Genomic DNA, 18,677 nt, shown 5'->3' on the forward strand with positions numbered 1-18,677 from the left:
TAAACCAAATTTCTCATATTAACATAAATCATAAAATATTAAATCTTAAACTTTAAACCCTACATAAAGTAGGTCGTAGAACTTACGGCTTATCTTTACAAATAATATAAATACTAGACTAAACCTATTCTTTATAGAAATTATAACTTAATTTATTTTTCAGATGATTTTCCTAAGTATTAACCTAACCACAATTCTATTTCAAAAACTTCAAACCATATACTTTATTAAACTTAACTACAATTAGTAGACAACAATTATAATATTAATCAGCATATTGTTAAAATTAAACATCGAAGTATTAATTATACAATGAATTTTTTTTATCAAACATCGTTTTTAAAAATTATAAACCAAAAGACATCAAAATATAAAAAATGGAACAGCAAAAGATAAAAACAAGAAAAAAAAAATCTATTGAGCAGAGTAACTATCAGAAAAAGGAAAACTATAAGCCAATCAACACAAATCACCCGGATCACCCTCTGAACCGTAGGATGCAATTAAATGAACGGATGAGATGTTTTAACTTTTTTTCCCTTTTTTTTTCTTTCTCTCTTATCCTCACAGATCTCTTTCTCTCCATCCATCGACAATTTTTTCTTCCACCTTCTCTTCTCTGTTTTCAGAATTTATTTCCACCATCTTTGTTCTTCATCATCTCGCAACACAAACACTGCTCTCTGTCTATTTCCACCATCTCTGTTCTTCTTCTTCTATGTCTCACTCTAATAATCTCCTCTCTCACTCACAACAGATCTCACAAACAGAAGAAATAGGTATTGACCAGTCAAGATCTGCGTTGCTTCACCTCTTCACCACTACCACAGGTCAACTCAGTTCACCTTCGAATTCCTCTTATCTGCTCTCTTCTTCTGGTCATCTTATAATTCTATGTATGAATTTTGTTTTGTTTACAGATTTATTAAGAAGCAGGGAAGGTGAAGCAGTGGTGTGACATAGCGGTGTCTCCGGTCAAGCGTGGTGTAGCGGTGGTTCAAACCGGTGGTGGCCGTGCGGTGGAGACGCGAGCAGAGTGCGGCTGAGACGCGAGCAGAGTGCGGCTGAGACTGAAGAAGTTAATTAGGTTTAGTTAGGGTTAATTAGGTTTAGTTAGGGTTAACTAGTAAACCATTTTGTAATTGTAAACCGATTTGTAATCGTAAACTGATTTGTAATCGTAAACCATGTAAACCAAAATTCAATTTATAAAAATATCAATTTATTAAAATTTTGTCTACTAAACTGATTTAATTATAAATTAATTTATAATTTATGCTTTCTAAAAAATATATATATTCTGGATAATTAGAAAAACAAAAAAATATATATATATTTTTAGTGGCAGTGAAAATGTGTTATTATAAAATGACGTAACAGCACGACATAAATGCCATAGAAAATTACATAATAGCACAAAACATGTGACAATAAATAAACGCTACAATACATATATTTATTGTAGCATACGAGAAACGCTGTGATAGGGGGGCGTCTACCATAGCTGCGGCTGTCAGAGCGTTTACAAAAACGCTACCAAAACCCTATGATAGCGTTTTTCGTGTGCTATTAATACTGATTTTTCTTGTAGTGACCCACAGAAGGCATACGGTATACTTCTTGTCTTTTCAATGTTGGAATGTTCTCCCATGGAAGCATCTATTATACAGAATAACGACACATAAGTGAGTTACAGAGAATACAACATGTTACACATCAATTAATAACATTGAAGACAATCAGACAAGTACCATATGATATTCTAGAATTCTCTCCTTTAATCTTAATACTCGTAAAATCTAATAAGGTTTTAAAATCAGTGAGAAAGATTATATCTTTCTTATGTTGTATGTACCAATCAAACTCTATTCTTTCAATGCACATTCAGAAAATGTGAAAAAGAAAAGAAGATGAGATTTACCACAAACCTGAATCTCATGATCCAACACAAGAATGATCGGTTCTCCCTTCTCGTTATAATCTCCTGGCTTGATCCCTGCGTCCCGTATCAGTTGTAAGGCTAGCCGGTACCTAATTTGAAGGTCATCAGATATACTGGTTCCATTTTCTTCATCAATATGGTCACTTGGACGACCTCCTATGTAGCAACCATTCTCTGAACAAAGCTGAGATATCCATGCGTCGCCGTCGGCTGTGTCATTTCCAAGGAAAACCTTTAGAAGTATCTCCTTTACTTCCATATTACATTTGTCCTTTAGCTCTTTAACCAACTCATGCAATTTACTATTTGAAGACTCTCCCAAAAGCAGATGCCTCCAGGGACCCAACCAGGTGTCTTCAAGGTTTCTATATATAATAATAATACAACACACTTCTTTTTAAAACAGAAATACGCTGTAGTCCAGAATTGTGCAACTATAAGTATGTTCACTATATGCATCACCTCCGCATGGAATGTGTACCTTAGCAATTTAGCAAGACAAAGTTCAAGTTTCTTTCTCTTCTTAGGACAACCAGAATCAATTATGTAGTTTTCCAATATTAATCCAAATGCTGGGGCGACAACATCCACCACTGTGGAACCCCATGGAAAATCCCATCGTTTACTCGTCTTTTCAATCCCACCTGCTTTGGTATTGGTAAGATTATTATTTCTATCCAGTAACAATGACATAAAGGAAACCCTCCTTGGTCAACCAATGGATAGTAGAGATTACCTTCTCTAAGTGGAGAATAAATTGGCAGAAGTACAGCTAAAGGCTGCTGACTCTTTGAGCTCAACCGTGACAAGAGCAGCCACCCACAAACATCGAGACTTTTCGTTAACTCCTGCAACAATTTACTCAGTTTGCCTCCAAGCACGCTAATGCAGATGGCTGTCGTTTCTGGTAGACCATTGAAAAAGTTTTTTGCAAACTTAGAAAGACCGTCGGTGCTTTTGGGAGCAAGCCTGCAGTGTCAGGTAAAAGACAATGGACTCAGTAAGAAAAAAAAAAAACAAATAAATCCAACCTTAATCCATTTTTTTCTAGCTTTAAGACCTGAGAAAATCGAATTCTTCAGAAGCCTGCAGATCATAATGTTTTGGTCAGTGCAACTTATCATTTATTAAGCAAAACTAACAAGGGATATAAATATTAAGATACAACAAACATAACCAGTAAAGCAGACGGTAGGAAATTAATTTTGTTTACCAACCTCTTTATCTGAGTTGATAAATTTTGACAAGAAGTTGTAGTTGATATTACCACCAAGAGAGGCTTGATGATAATACGTAACCCAATGACTTAAAGAAAGCTCTCCGTCAGAGGAAAATGAGAACTCAGACTGTAAAGGAGATACCAGGTATAACACAGCAAGCAACCTTGAAATCTGTTGTAAATAAGCCAGTCTCTTTTTAATATATGTTGAATCACTATCAAAACATAAACATAAGAATAAAAAAAAACTTTACCTTTTGACAGAGTATCGGAACCTCTCTACTAAGTACAAAGGCCAACGTTAGCAATGAAACCAGCGTCTGATATGGAATATGTGATAAATCACATAAAACAGACCTATAAAAGATAGTGATCAGTAATGTCTGGTGAAATTATCAAATTGACATTTTATTAAATTTGTATTAACCAATATGACGAACCTGGAGTGGCAACTTTGAAGACTCAACTTGCACAAGTTGTATAATATTCTTGCACGATCAAGACCAAATACATCTCCTTTGATTTCCTTCCCAATAAAATCCAGCAATGGACTGCGAGAAGAAGGTGAGCTGAGGATGGATACGGTACTGTTATATAAAGCAGCGACGCTATGCAAAATTGCTCCATGTGCTTGATGAACCTTTCCAGATTTAGCCAACCGTTTTCCTGAAATGAAAAAAATCACTTTAGCTCTTAGAACAACCCATATTCTAGTCGAACATTACTCTGTGCATAATATCCGTTCTTTGTTGGAAAAAGTAAATATAACAGAACATGCATGCATTTTAAAAACCATTGGTGATAAAGAAATAGCCGAGAAAGAAAGTAATCAGAAGCAAATAAAAACATACATTTTTAAAAGTGTATGAACCAAATTTTGGGCTGAATTTTAATTTCTAAGGACATGCAATTTTAAAAGTATAAAAATAGGATATTATAAGGGATAAAGGCATACCAAGGCTGACAAGAACCGTGCACGCAAGCCTCCTTTGGTAAAATTGCCATTTCAAACTTATAAAGTCATTCGGCTGCTGACTTATTCTATTGATGCAAACGCAGATTGTGTTTTTAGTGCCCCGCATCAACCCCTTTGCATCAGAGATATCAGATTCATCAATGAATCTACACTTCTCAGCAGGAAAATTTTGAGGTCGTTCTTCAAGTGATCGGCTCATTGAGCGAGTCAACCTTAAACTAGGCTGCTCCTTCATTCCGCAAGCATGTACAATCATAGCACCTCCTCCACGCCTCCTTTTCGAGTCTCTTGGTTTCTCTACTTCGGCTGTTTGACTAATGCATCCTTTCCAAGCTGGGCAGCATATTTTTTGTAAGGCGGCACTATACAGCCTCTCAGATTGGCTTTGAGACACGTCTCCAAATTGCTTATCCAACGTAACCTCTAACATCAGCTTGCAGTTTCGGCAAGTAAAATCTCTTTGACTATCTGTTAGCAGCTTTTTCGCATTGTGGAGCTCCTTTTCTGCTAAATCCCAACACTGCATTTTATTGTAGACATTCCCTATTGGACAGAAAAAACAAATAAGTGGCTTTCATGGCCTAAGGAAAATAGACAAATTGCAGAAAAAAAAATAAATGAAGCTTCATACCCAAAGCAAGAGAAAATGCAACGACAAAAGGTTGTAGACTCTGCATACATGAAATGGCTTTTCCCCAAGATAGAAAGCGTCCAGCCTTATCTATTTCCCCCATAAGCTCATAAATAACACCAATCTGCATTTTTAAAACAGATTAACAATGCAGCCCAAGCACCTGCCAAGGAAGTTTTTTTATAAAAAAAAAAAAACAAGACCTGTAGATAGCTTTCCAAATAACATTGGAGCAAAATCCAAGGGCTTAAGTAGCAGCGGCTAACATCCCAGAGAAAAGTTTCACATGGCCATGAATCAGTAGCTTTAAGACTTGAAACTTCAAATTTATTAAAAACGTAAGTCATTATTTCTACTGCACTGGTTTGGTATTCAGGTTCGCTCTTCAGTTGATATCTAAACCATTTTTCAAGAAGAAAACCTCGAATCCGGAGTGCTTCCCTAGCATAAGAGAGAGCCTATAAGAAAAAGGAAGATTTATTAATAATCTTGATATTAAAAACAAACTTTCATAAAGTATCAAGAAAAAACTACAACCAGTTGCTATATACTAGTAAGACTCTCATGATTCAAAAACTAGCGTACCTTGTATAAATTACCACATGACAGTTCTCTTTCACTGAGATCATAATACAGAGATGCAGCAACAAAAGACGAGAAACATAGATCCTGGGAGACAAAATCATCACATTTTAGCCAAACAGTATACTTTAGAAGAAAATAATAGATCCATCTATTTTCTTACACTTGAGACTGGTTTGGAAGTTGTGTCTAGTTCGGAAGCTGTGTGTTTAATCTCATCTATTGTGATGTCTGATTCATGTATGTTCAGCTTGAACCCAATTGATTTTGCTTTTGAAAACTGCAAGCAACTTTTCCAGAAATCTGTTGACTCTGATATTTCACCAAAGTAGCATGATAATCCCCTGATGACAGCATCATCTATTGGAGAAAGACATAACGCATGACTTAGCCTTCTACAATCCCACAACATTGCCAAAGCATCCTTCAATCTGACATTTCTCCCTTTGATGATTCTAAACATCAAGTCGTATATGCGTTGATGGAGCTCTATCCAACCCTAAAATTGGAGGGAAATAGAAGTATTAAAGGCTACAAAAATTGTAAAACAATCAGAATGAATGGTATATCCCAAGAGCACAAATTCTAATATGATAAAATTACAAAGTTTACCTTTATTGAGACCAAATCAATTACATTGAACAGTAGAGGAATCACGTTTTCCAGGGGAATAGTGTCACCTGACTGAATCCCAACCCATAGATTCAAAGATTTGTTAATGTCTTCGAAAACTTCCTGCACATAAAAGTAAGATAGGAAGTAAAAAAATAGCATACAGATATAGACATTAGAGACGAAACATAAATAAATAAAGAAAATTGACATAACTCAATGATGTTACCTTGGACGCTGGTTTAGTTTCTTGGAAGCATAACGCTCTTAAGAAATATGCAATAATTAGTTGGAAACAAGTCTCATGGCTCTCATTAAATATGCTTTCCTGTGTCAATGACAAAGAAATCATTCACAAAAAGAATTGAACGGTAGACAAGCTGTTAAACATATAGCTAGTAAATAAATTACCAAATTAGATATTCTTTCTGATAAATGACGAACACACTCTTCTTCAGCACGCGCTTTTTCATCACGCGCTTGTTCAACACGCGCTTTTAACTCTTGTTCAACCCGCACTTTTTCAACACACTCTTGCTCAACACGCTCTAGTTCAGCTCTAGCAATCCTTGCTTTCCATGTTAAAACTTTTGCTCTCTCAAAGAATAGATCTTTTGTGATGAAAACATCATCCAAAAGGATATCAGCAATTTTTATCTGATTTGCGCGACATAATTTGGAGCACACAGGAACGAACTCCTCATAAGCAAGAATCTCCTACATGTGTGATGTAAGAATATAAGTTCAAGTTATTTGTAAATGACAACAAAATATATATAAAAGTAAGCTAGAATGCAATGTCACTTATTGCATCAATTAAGGAATTGATAGGATCCCAACCTGCTCCAAGATATTTACAGTCACTATTTTCGAAATCTTCTGAGAAGATGACAGTAAGGAGTGAAAGAGTGTACATGAGTCAGCCAGATCAGGACTCTTATGACGCTCGTGTTGTATCTGATGATAAAATGCAATTAGAAGCGTGAATTAGAAAGCAAGCGGAAAACACAAAAGCATAAAAGTTACCTTAACCCACTGTTGTATTATTGGTGTAAGGTGTGGTAAACTTTTGATGAGTTTTTTAGCTTCAGACCAATTTTCTACAATAAACAAAACAAGCTCCCCAATTTCTAGCTCCCCATTTTTCTCGAGAACATCTAGATAGTATGCAGATTTGTGACATGACTCGCTCACAAAATCAATAACTACTTTTGTGTCCTCGGATGAGTTAAGCTCGACATTTACAAATTTCGGACACAGGAGTCTAACACAATTCCACATGGTTCTAATACATAATTTGAACGCCATGGAAACCTGCAAAGTACAACCATCAATATTATGAAAAATAGACTAGGCTTTTCAAAGAAAAAAAAACTTGTAATAAAATGAAAACTTAGCGCTCAGGTATGCAACCTTTTCAGAATGCTTTATATTGTCACCAGTTACAGGAAATGAAGCACATAGATGTATGAGCTCTGGAGGTGAAATCCATGGACTAGCAATTACATCCTCAACTAGGCAGGAAGTGATCTAAACATGGAAAAACTTAGATGGTTAGTTTGCCAGGAACTACGACCTCACAAAAAGAAGAGTGTAAATAAAATCCACAGGTAAGCATTTCACCTTCAGTGTTGAGATGCAGAAGTCATGCAGTGAATCCTTATCGAGAAAACGCTGCGGCTCTGCTGGTTCTTTAAGGATCGAGAGTGCACACTCTCCCATAGCCGAGACGAGCATTGTGAGCATTTTATTGATGTCAGCATTTCCAATACGATCACTTTCAGTAAGACGGTTATTATTGTTTTGTTCTTTGTTAAGTGGCCGCATCAGAGTGTCAAACCACTCTGAACCAACTAGACCACATGATTCATCCTCCCCAGCTTTCCTCTCATTAAACTGACTACTGAGTTTCTCTCTAAGATTGTAGCTAGTCCCAGCACTATCCTGATACAGAGATGGATGCATCTTCTTGGTTTTCTGAAACACACGCAAGCATATGATTTAAGACTTGGAATGGCATAAACAGCGGTGAAACTAGAGAAAACAGATTCATTAGATTGTTTCAGTTCACAACCTCAGCAAATCCTAAGTTGCTACTATAGCAAAATGCTCTAAGACATGCAATTCATGATATTCTAAAGCCACAAAACCACATCATTCTCAATAATGAATTTCAAAAATTAACTATAATCAACACACACCCGCCAAATCTTCTGACAAGGTGAATCAGTGTTTGTTCTTGAAGCCCTAAACAGAAGAAGCTGTTTCCATGGCTCGTCACTTCCATAAGAATCCCACTTTGATCTATCCGGCAAAGAACAAACAGATATGTCACATGGATCCTTGGCAGCCTCACTTAACCATTTCAGTGTCTCCACAGAACAATCCCGTTTCCTCTTCCCAGGCGAAGAACGATCCTCGTTGTTGTCACCAGAATCAACTTTCTCAAGATTCTTTGTTTCCCATAAAAACCATTTGAACTCTGCTCCTACTTTCCTCAACTCGTACTTGCTCTTCACTTGAGATACAAAGTCTCTAAGCCTACCAATCAGATCATACGAGACTCCAGGCAACCCCGCGCTAGTATCTCTGTTCAACCATCGAGCAAGTGCTGCGAGATACTTGACATAGATGGATTTCGCAGATACAGAGTCATCAAACCCTAATCCAAACTCGTCACCAACTTCACCCCATGCAGCTTTCTCAGAAACGGCTTTAAAACCGCCTCTGTTACTCACGTTGGTGAAAAGTCTGAGCAAATCCATGGATCTCCCGTCGCTAGTCATAGGAGGGAGAGGTGGAGGTGAGGACAAAACTCACGAGGAAAGAGGGCTTAAACCCTTAAAAATATATATTCTGATACGCAGACAAGGATACTTTCCATTAACTTGAATAAGAAGTTACATACAACTATGAGTTTAATGAATAAGTAAATTACATATCCAACCATATTTTAATTAGGTTATCCAGACCCAAACCCACAACATAGGGATCTACAGATTTTTTTTTAAATACCAGGGATCTACAGATTTTTTTTTTAAATACCATAACTATTAGGATAAGCTCCGCGCTCTGCACGGAATGAAATTGTTATTTTTATTATGTTTTGGAGAATGAAATAATAGTTCGGTTTCATTTGGATTAGGGATGTTCAATCCGAATATCGGGTTGGTTTCGATTCAGTTCGGTTTTTCGATTTTTCGGTTAGTAAAATATAACTACTATTATATATCTATATTTACTTCGGCTTGATTTGATTTATATACCGTAGATTTTCAGTTTATTCGATCTTATACCAAAAACATAATTATTTAGTTTAAGATCATATTATACGAATTTTACATTTATATTGTCAAAAAATCATTTATTAAAACAAAGAAGGAAGAGACTGATAAAAAACAGCAAATAAAGAGTACACAGCAACGAAAAAGAATCAACTTGCATTAATCTTTTTTTAGTAATTCTTGTTACAACAAATGCTTTCTTTCTCACTATGTGATCTTTTATAAACAAATCAGCGGACTGAAACATATCAACATTGTTAACTGACATTCCCCCTTTGTGTAGTGATCTTACCAAACCAGGAATGTTGCTAGACTTTCTTTCACTCGAGTAGCAACGGTTGACACAAAGGCTTTAGTATCGTGCTGTCCAGCTCCATAAAATACGTGACAACGACTCCGATAAAAGAGCATACCGCTGGGACAAGTCCTAATCCATATCTTGTCACCGAGAAGTCAAAACTATGTTGTATGTTTACATCAACTTGTGGTGAACTAGCCCCTGCACCATTTTTGTCCAAAATCACACATCCATCAAACAATGTTTTTTCATAATATTTCTAAGTAAGAAAGAAAGAAACTTACTTTGGTGTGACTGAAGAACATATAAAGCAAGCCCACATGACATTTTATCTAAGAAGCTTAAAGACCCACAAACAAAAGCACATCCACCAAGCTCTGAACCAATCAACACACTCTGCATGCTAATTGCTGTCACCTGTTAAAAAAAATGTGATACATTATAGTTTCCTTCCCTATATACCACATGAAGACATCAGATATAGCAGAGGAGTGTGACAGTGTCTTACTAGAATCAATGCATTTGCGATGCCGATAAAGACAGAGATCGCATACATGAATGAGTTAATGCCTTTGGGCAATAAAAGGATCGATACACCACAGAACATCCAAATGATACCACCAGCACAGTAATAGGCCTTGAGACGCTTCCCATTCCATGGAATCTCCTATCATAACAGAAACAAAAGCATAAAGTTTTACAGAAGGAGAAGAAGACACAACAAGTGCGTTTGAACTTTGTTGTTACCTGAAGCATAACCGACACAACGAAGCTGCAGATGTAGATTATTGCAGGAATCTGAATTATTGAAAAACATTGATCATACAAAAGTGTAATGACCACAGAGAGGAAAGGTTTTTTTATTGCTTCTTCACTTACGAGAGCTTTAGCGGATTGAGCCATTTGAAGGTCATCAATGACAAAGAATGCAAGATACGCCTGAGAGTTATTAGAAAGTAATCTTGGAGTTGTAAGTAATGATCCAAGTACAAGCGAAGCAAGAGAAGATACAGAAACTAACCTGTGAAACATTCAGAACTAGTCGTGTGAGGAGGTAAACCACAGCGACTTGATAATATAGAATCTTACGGAACCAATAAGCCCATGGTATTCTCGTTCGGTTACTTTCTCTTAGATTTATCCTCAGCCTTTTGAAAGTCAAAGACAAGCAATGAAACTTTGGTAAAGGTGGTTTGAGTTAAAAGCATTTCAGAGAAAAAAGTGTGTGTTACCGTGGTTCCTTTGTCCCCATAAGGAATATGACCACAAAGCAGCAGCCAACGGTGATGCATGAATAAGCAATCCAACGATACTGTAGAGTTAAAGACAGAGTTAAAATCATATTGAAAGGCATTGACTTTGAATGATGTATATAAAAGCACAAACCTGTGACTCGGTGTTTTCTTTTGTATCAGCTTTGCTAACACCAAATACAACTAAAGCAATCGCGTATAAGCCTAAGTTAGCAACCTGAGAACAAACAGTGGGCAGAGAAGTTTAAGAAGACATGTTTAGAGAGACCAAAATAAGACCAAGAGGGGAAGAAGAGCTGACCATGCTAAAGGCGTTACGGGAGCTTGTTAATGCTACTCTGCTTGTTGAGTTCAATGTAATGCAATTGACCATAGCCCTAAAGAGCATACACATTTAATGAATACTCAATCTGGGGGTAACCTTCAGAGAAGATAAAATGTATAAAAAAAGAAAGAGTGGTTTACATGTGGGAAACCTGAGTAGCTGCCCATCCTATGTTGAAGATAGCTGCAAACGTGCTGTAAGATAATGTTTCTATCGTTAAAGAAGTACTATGGAGGATTGAACAGGGCAAGCAACCGCCAAAGACAGAGGAAAATGAGATAGCCACTAAGAGGGATCCTGCGGCGTGCCAGATTTTGAAATGTCCAAATCTGTCAATCTGTCAAATGTGAAGAAGACAGAGATGCGAGAATCATTTACAATTGTTCCACTCTTCCTTTAAACATTACCATATAACAAGACCATTGTAACTTAAGTGACATGAGACTAAGAGAACCTAGAGGTCTAAACAGAGTTCCATGAACACCAAAAAACAAGTTGTGACAACAAAGAAGTTACCAATTCACCAATGAAGATAGTAGCAAAACCATCAGCAACTTGACCAGAGAGCATGACAATTGCAGCATCCCTACACCAAGAAACAACAACAAAAACCTTTGACAAGAGCTCACTAAAGTGAAGACATTCACAAAACTCAGAGTTTTTTTTAAGACCTTGGGGAGAGACCAATCTGAGTCAAGAAGAGGAGGAGGTAAGTGAACCAACAAGAAGCAGTGATGTCATTAAGCATATGCCCAACTCCATAGTAAAACACAGACAGTCTCCCAAGTGGTTTCGTGAACGAATCCTCTTCTTCTTCTCCAACAATCACGGATGACGTCATCAACTCTGTTTTTTTTTTGCCTAGTCTGCAAAAGCGTGCACGGAATGGAATACCCATCAATGAATTTGGAAGACCCAGATCATGAAATTTGAACAAAAGTATCTAAAAATACGAACTTTCAGATTGAAGACATATGAAACAGAGGAGGTTTTCAGAAGGAGAAAGGAACAGGCTTTCGTACCTGTGGAGTGAAACAGAGGAAACTTCTGATCAGAGAATTTAATTTGAATCAGACCCTATTGAGAGATTATATCTCAAAGAAAAGTCTGTGGGAGATCAACGAGAAACTTGCATCCTTGTTTCAGTACAAGTTGATGATGTCTTGCAATGACACGAATCTTTATGTTAAAAACGTTTGATATATTGCGTAAAGACGTGAAATTGCTTCTGTCTGGGATTTCGATTTTTAGATATTAATGGAGTCAGATCAATGTTTTGAAAACCGGATCGGACACCGACTCGGTGAAGCTACTGGTTGACTGGTTAGACCGGTTCAACCGGATTTTTTATTTATATAAAAATGTATATAATTATATATTTATACTATATAAACTTTACTTTTACATATAATACTTTCTCTATTCTTTTTTTATTAACTCAAAATAGACAACAAACATAAATCTGATTACTATGTAAACTAAAAATTAAAAAAAAAACAAATGATTTACAGCTAAAACAATCATATTTATTTATTTTTACAACTAACATTTCAAATTTTAAGAATATGGTAAAATAAAAATAGTATATGAGAGTCAGAAATATATTTTTCACATTTTTTTCTTAGAAAAATAAAAAATCAATTAAATAGTGATAGTTGAACACTAATTATAAAATATTAAATTTTAGCTAGTAATAATTAAAAACACTTAATTATATGTTAATTTTTAAGAACCGGGTTTTAAAATTAAACCGGGTCACCGGTTTTACCGGGTTTCAGCCGGTTTTACTGGTTTTTATCAAATCCGGGTTTTAAACCGAACCGGACTCGGTTTCTTCAGCGAGTCACGGTCGGACCGGTTCGACCGACCGGTCCGATCCGATTTTCAAAACACTGAGTCAGATAGAAAAATAAAATAAAAAGAAATCAACCGTTATATAACTTATAACAAAAAAAATAGAATATTGAGAGATGTTGACAAGAATGATAGACAGAGAAGAAGATAATCTGGGAAATTGTGCGGTCATGTGGTTGCTCTGTGGATTTGGGTATGGAGGAGATTTCTGAATATGATTATAATAATAGCAACTTCCCTCCAACTCTTGGGATAAAAAAAATGATTCTCTTTGAAATTTAGATGTAGTTGAATATGTTGACAGAAAATAAAAATGTAGTTGAATATTATTTTAGAGATTCCCTGTGTCTTGTGTTCCTACTTGCTTTCGCCGAATGCAAACAATTCTTTTCCTTTTTTAGTGCAAACAATTCCTTACATTAAATAGCATACATATATTGCTTTAAATTCTGAAAAATATCGAATTTGTGGAAAATCTTTTCAATGGCACCAGTGGGTATCAAGTTGGATATACAATTTAGTTGGCAGTATATAAAATGGTGCTTTCAATTCGGTGATCATGTGCCATTTGTGACTTGTGGTTGTCTCCTTTTCTTTTCTTTTTTTTTTAACCACTTAATCTCTTTTTCTTTTCATTGTCTTGTGGATCATATCTCTCTTTTAATTATCGGTGCAGATTTTTCTTTTTTTTTGGTGAAATGGTGCAGATTTTTCTTTTTAGATTACAACGGAAGTTCAGGCCTTAAACATGTAATCTCTTGTAGATCTGGAATCAGTCTTTAAATTTTAGATTTAATATTGAGTGTGAACCCCGAGTACAAAGGAACTTACCACTTTGCACTACGGCCACAAACGTTTAGATTTCTTCTTTCTTGCTAAGGTGAAACTCGAGATGTCACGTTTCAGAAGAGATATAAGATTAATCCCAACTAACATGATAGCAAAGAGGCTTAACATCCCAACAAAGAAGGTTGACACACAAATCTTACCGTAAATGATATTACGTGTGTATGCAGATTCTTGAGTCTATATTTTTAGAGCGCAAGATTTTTTTTTAATGATAAAAGCATACGAGACAATTAGAAAATTGTAACTCGTGTCTCGTGTCTTATTTTGCGTCATACAAAAAAAAGTTGGGCAGAGTTCTCACGAAACAGTAACTGCATAAAATCAACGTCACTGACTCACTGCAACCTCACAAATTCACTTTTCAATATTATTTTTAAACGGTGATAATAAATGATATTATGAAGAGTTGGGCAACAACTTCAAGGCTTAGCCACCGTTTCCGAAAGCTACGAGCGTGGTTCTTGCTTGGCAAAGAGGTTGTCCGGCCACTGTTGTTACCATCGGATCCTGCAGTTGGAGATATACTTGTGGGCTCAGGGGCCGAACCGGCGGGAGCAGAGGCTGGGCTAGTTTTGTTTAAACCGTTTGCCAGCTGATAGAACACTTGGGCTTCTTGAGATTTTGGGTCCATATGAAGCAAAGCTGAAACACACATTCCAAAAAAAAAAACAATGCGAGTTTGGTAAACTTAATTGTACAACAAAATTCCAAACTTAATATTTTTTTGTTTAAAGAATAGATTTATTTGTGCAAAACTGCAAAGTATTGTTGTACATATATATACTAATGTACAATATATAATTAAGACCTGCAACATTGTGGTATGTACCAATACATGGAAACGGAAGCGGAATCGTGTGGAAGCGTAGAAGCGATTTTTTTAATAAAATTAGGAAGCGGAAACGTATCGGAAGCGTATATTTATATATGTATATATATACATATTAAAATATAAAAGATTACAAATGTGACTAACAATTATAGGATTCAAATTAAAATAAAAATATCCATTTATAATAATTTAAATGATTTCATGTTAAAACCGTGAAACTATGCATAAACTAAGTTTATAAAATATTATTATACTAATTATTTTTTTTAACATTTTGTAAATAATTAACACAGTATATTTAAATATAGACGATATATCTCTAATAAACTTTCAATGCATAAAAAAATATAGTATTAGTTTTAATGCTTGTATATTTATATTCTCTATTTCAGTATTATATAAAAACATTGTTTCTTCTATTTTTATTTATTTACGATATTGTATTTTAAAAAAAACGGAAGCGTGATTCCAAAATGGAATCGTAAGCTTCCAAAGTGTTTTTAAAAATGTATTTTTGAAAGCGTATTGGAAACGAGATTCCGAGAGCTTCCACAAGCTTCCGATTCCGATTCCGGTTCCGAAGCGGGGAACGGACATCCGACAAAGCTTCTGTGTAACCTAGTATTCACAAGACTCACAACGTTGATTCAGGTATGATAGTGGCGTGCGTGACTTAAATGAACTAAAAGTATTAGACATCACTCTCGTGTCTTGCTTTTGTTTTCCGGAATAATGTTTGGCACAAAAGCGAACCCCCCCTCCCCTCCCGGCCCCAGAGAAAAATATTACTTAACATCACTCTCGTGTTATATGGTGGATTTTGCAAGTAAAACTCACACCAATTCAGCTTCCGTCCAAATATTAACCAAGAGCTCAGAATCTTTCCAAATATCCACACTAATTATGGTAACCAGAAAAGATCCTGAAGTCAACGAGTGTTCATCTATCCAACCACAGATGGAAAATATTATGTTATAGTATGTATCATGAAACTGTAGTATGTATCATGAAACTGCAGAGAAGTGACTAGGGTACTAACCAGGGCACTTGGTGACGTCAGCAACGGCGTGGCAAACAGTAGGAAGAGCAAGAGCGAGAGAGACGTTGATCTGGAGACCCAAGTCAGGATCATTCCTGTCTTGGATGATCACACAAAGACACTTCTTGTCGGATTTGAGAACCTGTTTTAAGCCTGAGCAACAGTCCGGCGTCGGAGTCTTTGCCTGTCCTTGCACGTAAGGAAGACATGTGGCCATACCCACAAGCTGATCGGTACACTCTTCCTTATCCTTCGCCTTGTCCTCACCAGCAGCCACCATCGTCGCCATTATTAATGCTATTGCTATCGCCACTAGACTAATCCTCCATAACTCCATTTTTATTGTTCATGCACGATTTAACCTTTAAGGTTGTTGTTGCACTCGTTACAATTTATATAGAAATCTTAGCATTTTTTAGGGTTTTCTATTTTTTCTTTAAGTTATCTTACTTTATATATTTGGTTTTGTGATGATTGTATGCGTTGTCGTGTCGAGAAGCTCATGGAAGGTTTATCTGTTTACCATAATATGCGATATCAAAAGATGGTATTCCTATATATGTGATTCTGTCATATACATATACATGGGAACGAACAGGTATCTCAAATGTCAACATCATTATCTCCATACGCCCTGTATAAGAAACCTACTCAGATCTCGGAGGACTATGCATATATTTTTAATAAAAAAATCAACTTCTTATATTTTGTGGTAGAACTAATTTCTGTAAGCAGGTTTTTTATTTTACATTTTTATTGAATCAACCTGTTTTTTGTTTGCATTTATTTTTTTATAACTAAAATAGGATAAACTAATAAGATTTATTTACAAGCACAAATGTAAAATTTGTTAATCAGTATGTCCGTCTTCTATATTAATGTTAGTACAGATACTTTGTTTTCATAAAGCTACTTTTCAGAATTCATTCCCTAAATAACAGCTCACTCTTTCACTAGAACGGCCATTTACAAATTTTAAATTTCATTTTGCATAATATGAAATTCACACAAATACTGTAGTATATAAAAGATGAGAGAGGAGAAGTGGAGATGATAAAAAAAAGGGACCACCACTTCACACCAACCCCACTGGGTGGAAATGTCGACTCAGTGGAATTGACTTTAGTTGTCCGCATTGACACTTGGCTCAGTCTAAGCCCTACGAATCAATAGTGTCATTTATGACGTCACTTCAATCTTAGCCCTTTAAAGCACAGGATTCGTTCATTCGTATTCACTACCTTATACGGCCCAATAACAAAAATAGGCCTAGACCAACAAACTTTAGTTCACCATAGTGTGTCACTCTTTATGCTGTACAGAAAAACAAATTTAGAACTTGTATCAGAGTATTTAGCCCATTTAATATACGGCCCAGAATTAGAAAATTGTTTCTACAGGCCCAATAAGAAACAAATTGGAGGGGAAAAATTAAATCGTCACCTGAGAGATTCGAACTCTCGCGGGGAAACCCCATGTACTTAGCAGGCACACGCCTTAACCACTCGGCCAAAGCGACGTTTTTGTTACAGTTTAAATCAACAATAATTTTAAAAAGAGTTACTACTAGCATAATATACTTTCTTTGGCATAAAGAAGTTTACGAGTCACAACCATTTGAAGTTAAATATCGAAATGTGTCGAAGATGCCTTAATTATGCTAAAAAGGAAAAATTGCTTAATTAATGAACACTAGTTAGTTTCTCGTTCTCATAAAAGAGAAACTACACATTTTTTTTGAAAAGAAGAGAAACTACACTTATCCATGACATAATGAACATACATAGTGAGGACTAAAATGACGGACATAAATGGATGGATGGTGACATGGTATCAAGTTCATGGCCCCATACATATAGTTTGCAGTTTACACAGATTTGTTCTCAAAGCTGGCATAGAACAAGTCTTCAAGTCCGCGTAAGACCATTAAATAATGACTCCAAATACATTTTCCCCCCAACTTAATTAGACAAAACACAGCTATTTATCAGCACAAATGTTGAATCTTTATATACCAACGCGCCAATATAAAATGTAGTTTTTTCCAGTATATGGATTTAAATAGCTTTTGACTTTTAAATCGATTGACGTTAATTTAAATAGAATACTATAAATTTTGAAATGAGAAGTAATATGACCTCTCCCTATAACCATAGGCTATTGTTTTCAAAAACAAGTAAGTAGGGTCAAAACCACCGGATAATGGTATGCATAAGTAAAAGCTAATCTTCAAACTAAATAGGCAAAAAATATAACGAAAGTTGGTAGACTTTCAGAGATTTCTTATTAAATTTTAATGTGATTTTGTAGAAATGATACAAATATATGTGTTACTATATATTAGTTGTAACGACTCGAAAAATAAAATACACTTCCGTGGGTGAGTTTTGGAAGACATCTTGAGGACTATAATCCGTATTTCAATCGTACTCTCATCCACAAGATCTTAGTGGCTTGATAAAATACAAATAAATCAAGTTCCAAAAAAAAAAAATATATTTAGCAAAAAAAAAAAAGTTCCAAAAAAAAATACAAATAAATAAGAACTTAGGCAAAGTCAATGGAAGTTTAAGCCACCCACCCTGTCGCTCTTGTTTGCTGCTTTGGCAAAACAAAATTCAACTATTATTTTATGTGTTTGGAACATTTTTTTTTTAGAAAGGGCTTTGTTTGGAACATTTTTGTACGTTTATACATGTCATTTCATTTTTATAAAAAAGGTCAACTTCTCTGTGCAAAACTTTAAATAGCCAGTTATTAAAAAATAAACCAACGAGAAAACAGATTTTGTTTCAGTTTTTTTTAAGCACCATCACATATATATGCGTTGACACCTCCGACATGTGTAGATGAAAGAGCTCATATGTAATAATGTAAGTGTCTAAATACATAGAGAGCAGAATTAATTAGGTGGACATTAAAATATTTTAGTGTGTTATGTTACTTTAATTTGTGAAAAGGTAAGTGCTTCTGGTTAATGA

At 35.5% G+C, this 18,677-nt stretch overlaps 3 protein-coding genes, 1 long non-coding RNA gene and 1 other non-coding gene across 6 annotated transcripts; 1 reads left to right on the plus strand and 4 right to left on the minus strand.

Moving 5' to 3' along the window:
- Positions 1-278: 278 nt before the first annotated feature.
- LOC108820850 (uncharacterized) lies at positions 279-1,231 on the plus strand. The gene is made up of 2 exons (XR_001944403.2): positions 279-830; positions 921-1,231. It is a non-coding gene; the product is annotated as an uncharacterized LOC108820850 (long non-coding RNA).
- Positions 1,232-1,347: 116 nt separating this feature from the next.
- Positions 1,348-8,867, minus strand: LOC108808809 (separase-like). The gene is made up of 21 exons (XM_056989979.1): positions 8,164-8,867; positions 7,586-7,939; positions 7,376-7,492; positions 6,989-7,276; positions 6,803-6,919; positions 6,374-6,679; positions 6,192-6,290; positions 5,963-6,085; positions 5,514-5,849; positions 5,354-5,437; positions 4,972-5,226; positions 4,769-4,892; positions 4,117-4,680; positions 3,602-3,827; positions 3,416-3,518; positions 3,160-3,333; positions 3,003-3,028; positions 2,679-2,911; positions 2,424-2,586; positions 1,929-2,307; positions 1,348-1,659 (listed from the first exon to the last, which is right to left on the minus strand). The coding sequence occupies exons 1-21, from the start codon at positions 8,746-8,748 to the stop codon at positions 1,570-1,572; spliced, it is 4,746 nt and encodes a 1,581-aa protein (XP_056845959.1). The 5' UTR covers positions 8,749-8,867; the 3' UTR covers positions 1,348-1,569.
- Positions 8,868-9,387: 520 nt separating this feature from the next.
- LOC108806826 (uncharacterized) lies at positions 9,388-12,483 on the minus strand. Of its 2 annotated transcripts, none has more exons than XM_018579028.2 (13): positions 12,145-12,483; positions 11,794-11,988; positions 11,639-11,708; positions 11,263-11,459; positions 11,099-11,174; positions 10,931-11,014; positions 10,777-10,856; positions 10,566-10,692; positions 10,424-10,483; positions 10,292-10,342; positions 10,053-10,211; positions 9,829-9,961; positions 9,388-9,745 (listed from the first exon to the last, which is right to left on the minus strand). In XM_018579028.2, the coding sequence occupies exons 2-13, from the start codon at positions 11,961-11,963 to the stop codon at positions 9,567-9,569; spliced, it is 1,386 nt and encodes a 461-aa protein (XP_018434530.2). In that variant the 5' UTR covers positions 11,964-11,988; positions 12,145-12,483; the 3' UTR covers positions 9,388-9,566. The 2 variants fall into 2 exon arrangements, with proteins under 2 accessions (XP_018434530.2, XP_056845889.1); XM_056989909.1 differs by lacking the exon at positions 12,145-12,483 and adding an exon at positions 12,080-12,097.
- A 1,576-nt stretch (positions 12,484-14,059) lies between these two features.
- Positions 14,060-16,208, minus strand: LOC108834377 (non-specific lipid transfer protein GPI-anchored 14). The gene is made up of 2 exons (XM_018607709.2): positions 15,697-16,208; positions 14,060-14,467 (listed from the first exon to the last, which is right to left on the minus strand). Exons 1-2 carry the CDS (start codon positions 16,031-16,033, stop codon positions 14,199-14,201), a joined length of 606 nt encoding a protein of 201 aa, XP_018463211.2. The 5' UTR covers positions 16,034-16,208; the 3' UTR covers positions 14,060-14,198.
- A 925-nt stretch (positions 16,209-17,133) lies between these two features.
- TRNAS-GCU (transfer RNA serine (anticodon GCU)) lies at positions 17,134-17,215 on the minus strand. The gene has a single exon. It is a non-coding gene; the product is annotated as a tRNA-Ser (tRNA).
- Positions 17,216-18,677: the final 1,462 nt, after the last annotated feature.

The sequence above is a fragment of the Raphanus sativus genome, chromosome 6, assembly GCF_000801105.2.
Source record: "Raphanus sativus cultivar WK10039 chromosome 6, ASM80110v3, whole genome shotgun sequence".
Taxonomy (NCBI): domain Eukaryota; kingdom Viridiplantae; phylum Streptophyta; class Magnoliopsida; order Brassicales; family Brassicaceae; genus Raphanus; species Raphanus sativus.

Excerpts from the sequence above, each read along its gene's own strand:
- LOC108808809 (XM_056989979.1), bottom strand. The coding sequence starts at position 8,748 with ATGACTAGCGACGGGAGATCCATGGATTTGCTCAGACTTTTCACCAAC. Across the intron at positions 7,277-7,375 it reads ATATAAAGCATTCTGAAAAG|GTTTCCATGGCGTTCAAATT; the intron begins GTTGCATACCTG and ends TGTACTTTGCAG. Across the intron at positions 4,681-4,768 it reads TGCATTTTCTCTTGCTTTGG|GGAATGTCTACAATAAAATG; the intron begins GTATGAAGCTTC and ends TCTGTCCAATAG.
- LOC108806826 (XM_018579028.2), bottom strand. The coding sequence starts at position 11,963 with ATGACGTCATCCGTGATTGTTGGAGAAGAAGAAGAGGATTCGTTCACG. Across the intron at positions 10,857-10,930 it reads AAGAAAACACCGAGTCACAG|TATCGTTGGATTGCTTATTC; the intron begins GTTTGTGCTTTT and ends TTAACTCTACAG. Across the intron at positions 10,212-10,291 it reads TTGTGTCGGTTATGCTTCAG|GAGATTCCATGGAATGGGAA; the intron begins GTAACAACAAAG and ends CTGTTATGATAG.
- LOC108834377 (XM_018607709.2), bottom strand. The coding sequence starts at position 16,033 with ATGGAGTTATGGAGGATTAGTCTAGTGGCGATAGCAATAGCATTAATA. Across the intron at positions 14,468-15,696 it reads TGACGTCACCAAGTGCCCTG|CTTTGCTTCATATGGACCCA; the intron begins GTTAGTACCCTA and ends TGTGTGTTTCAG.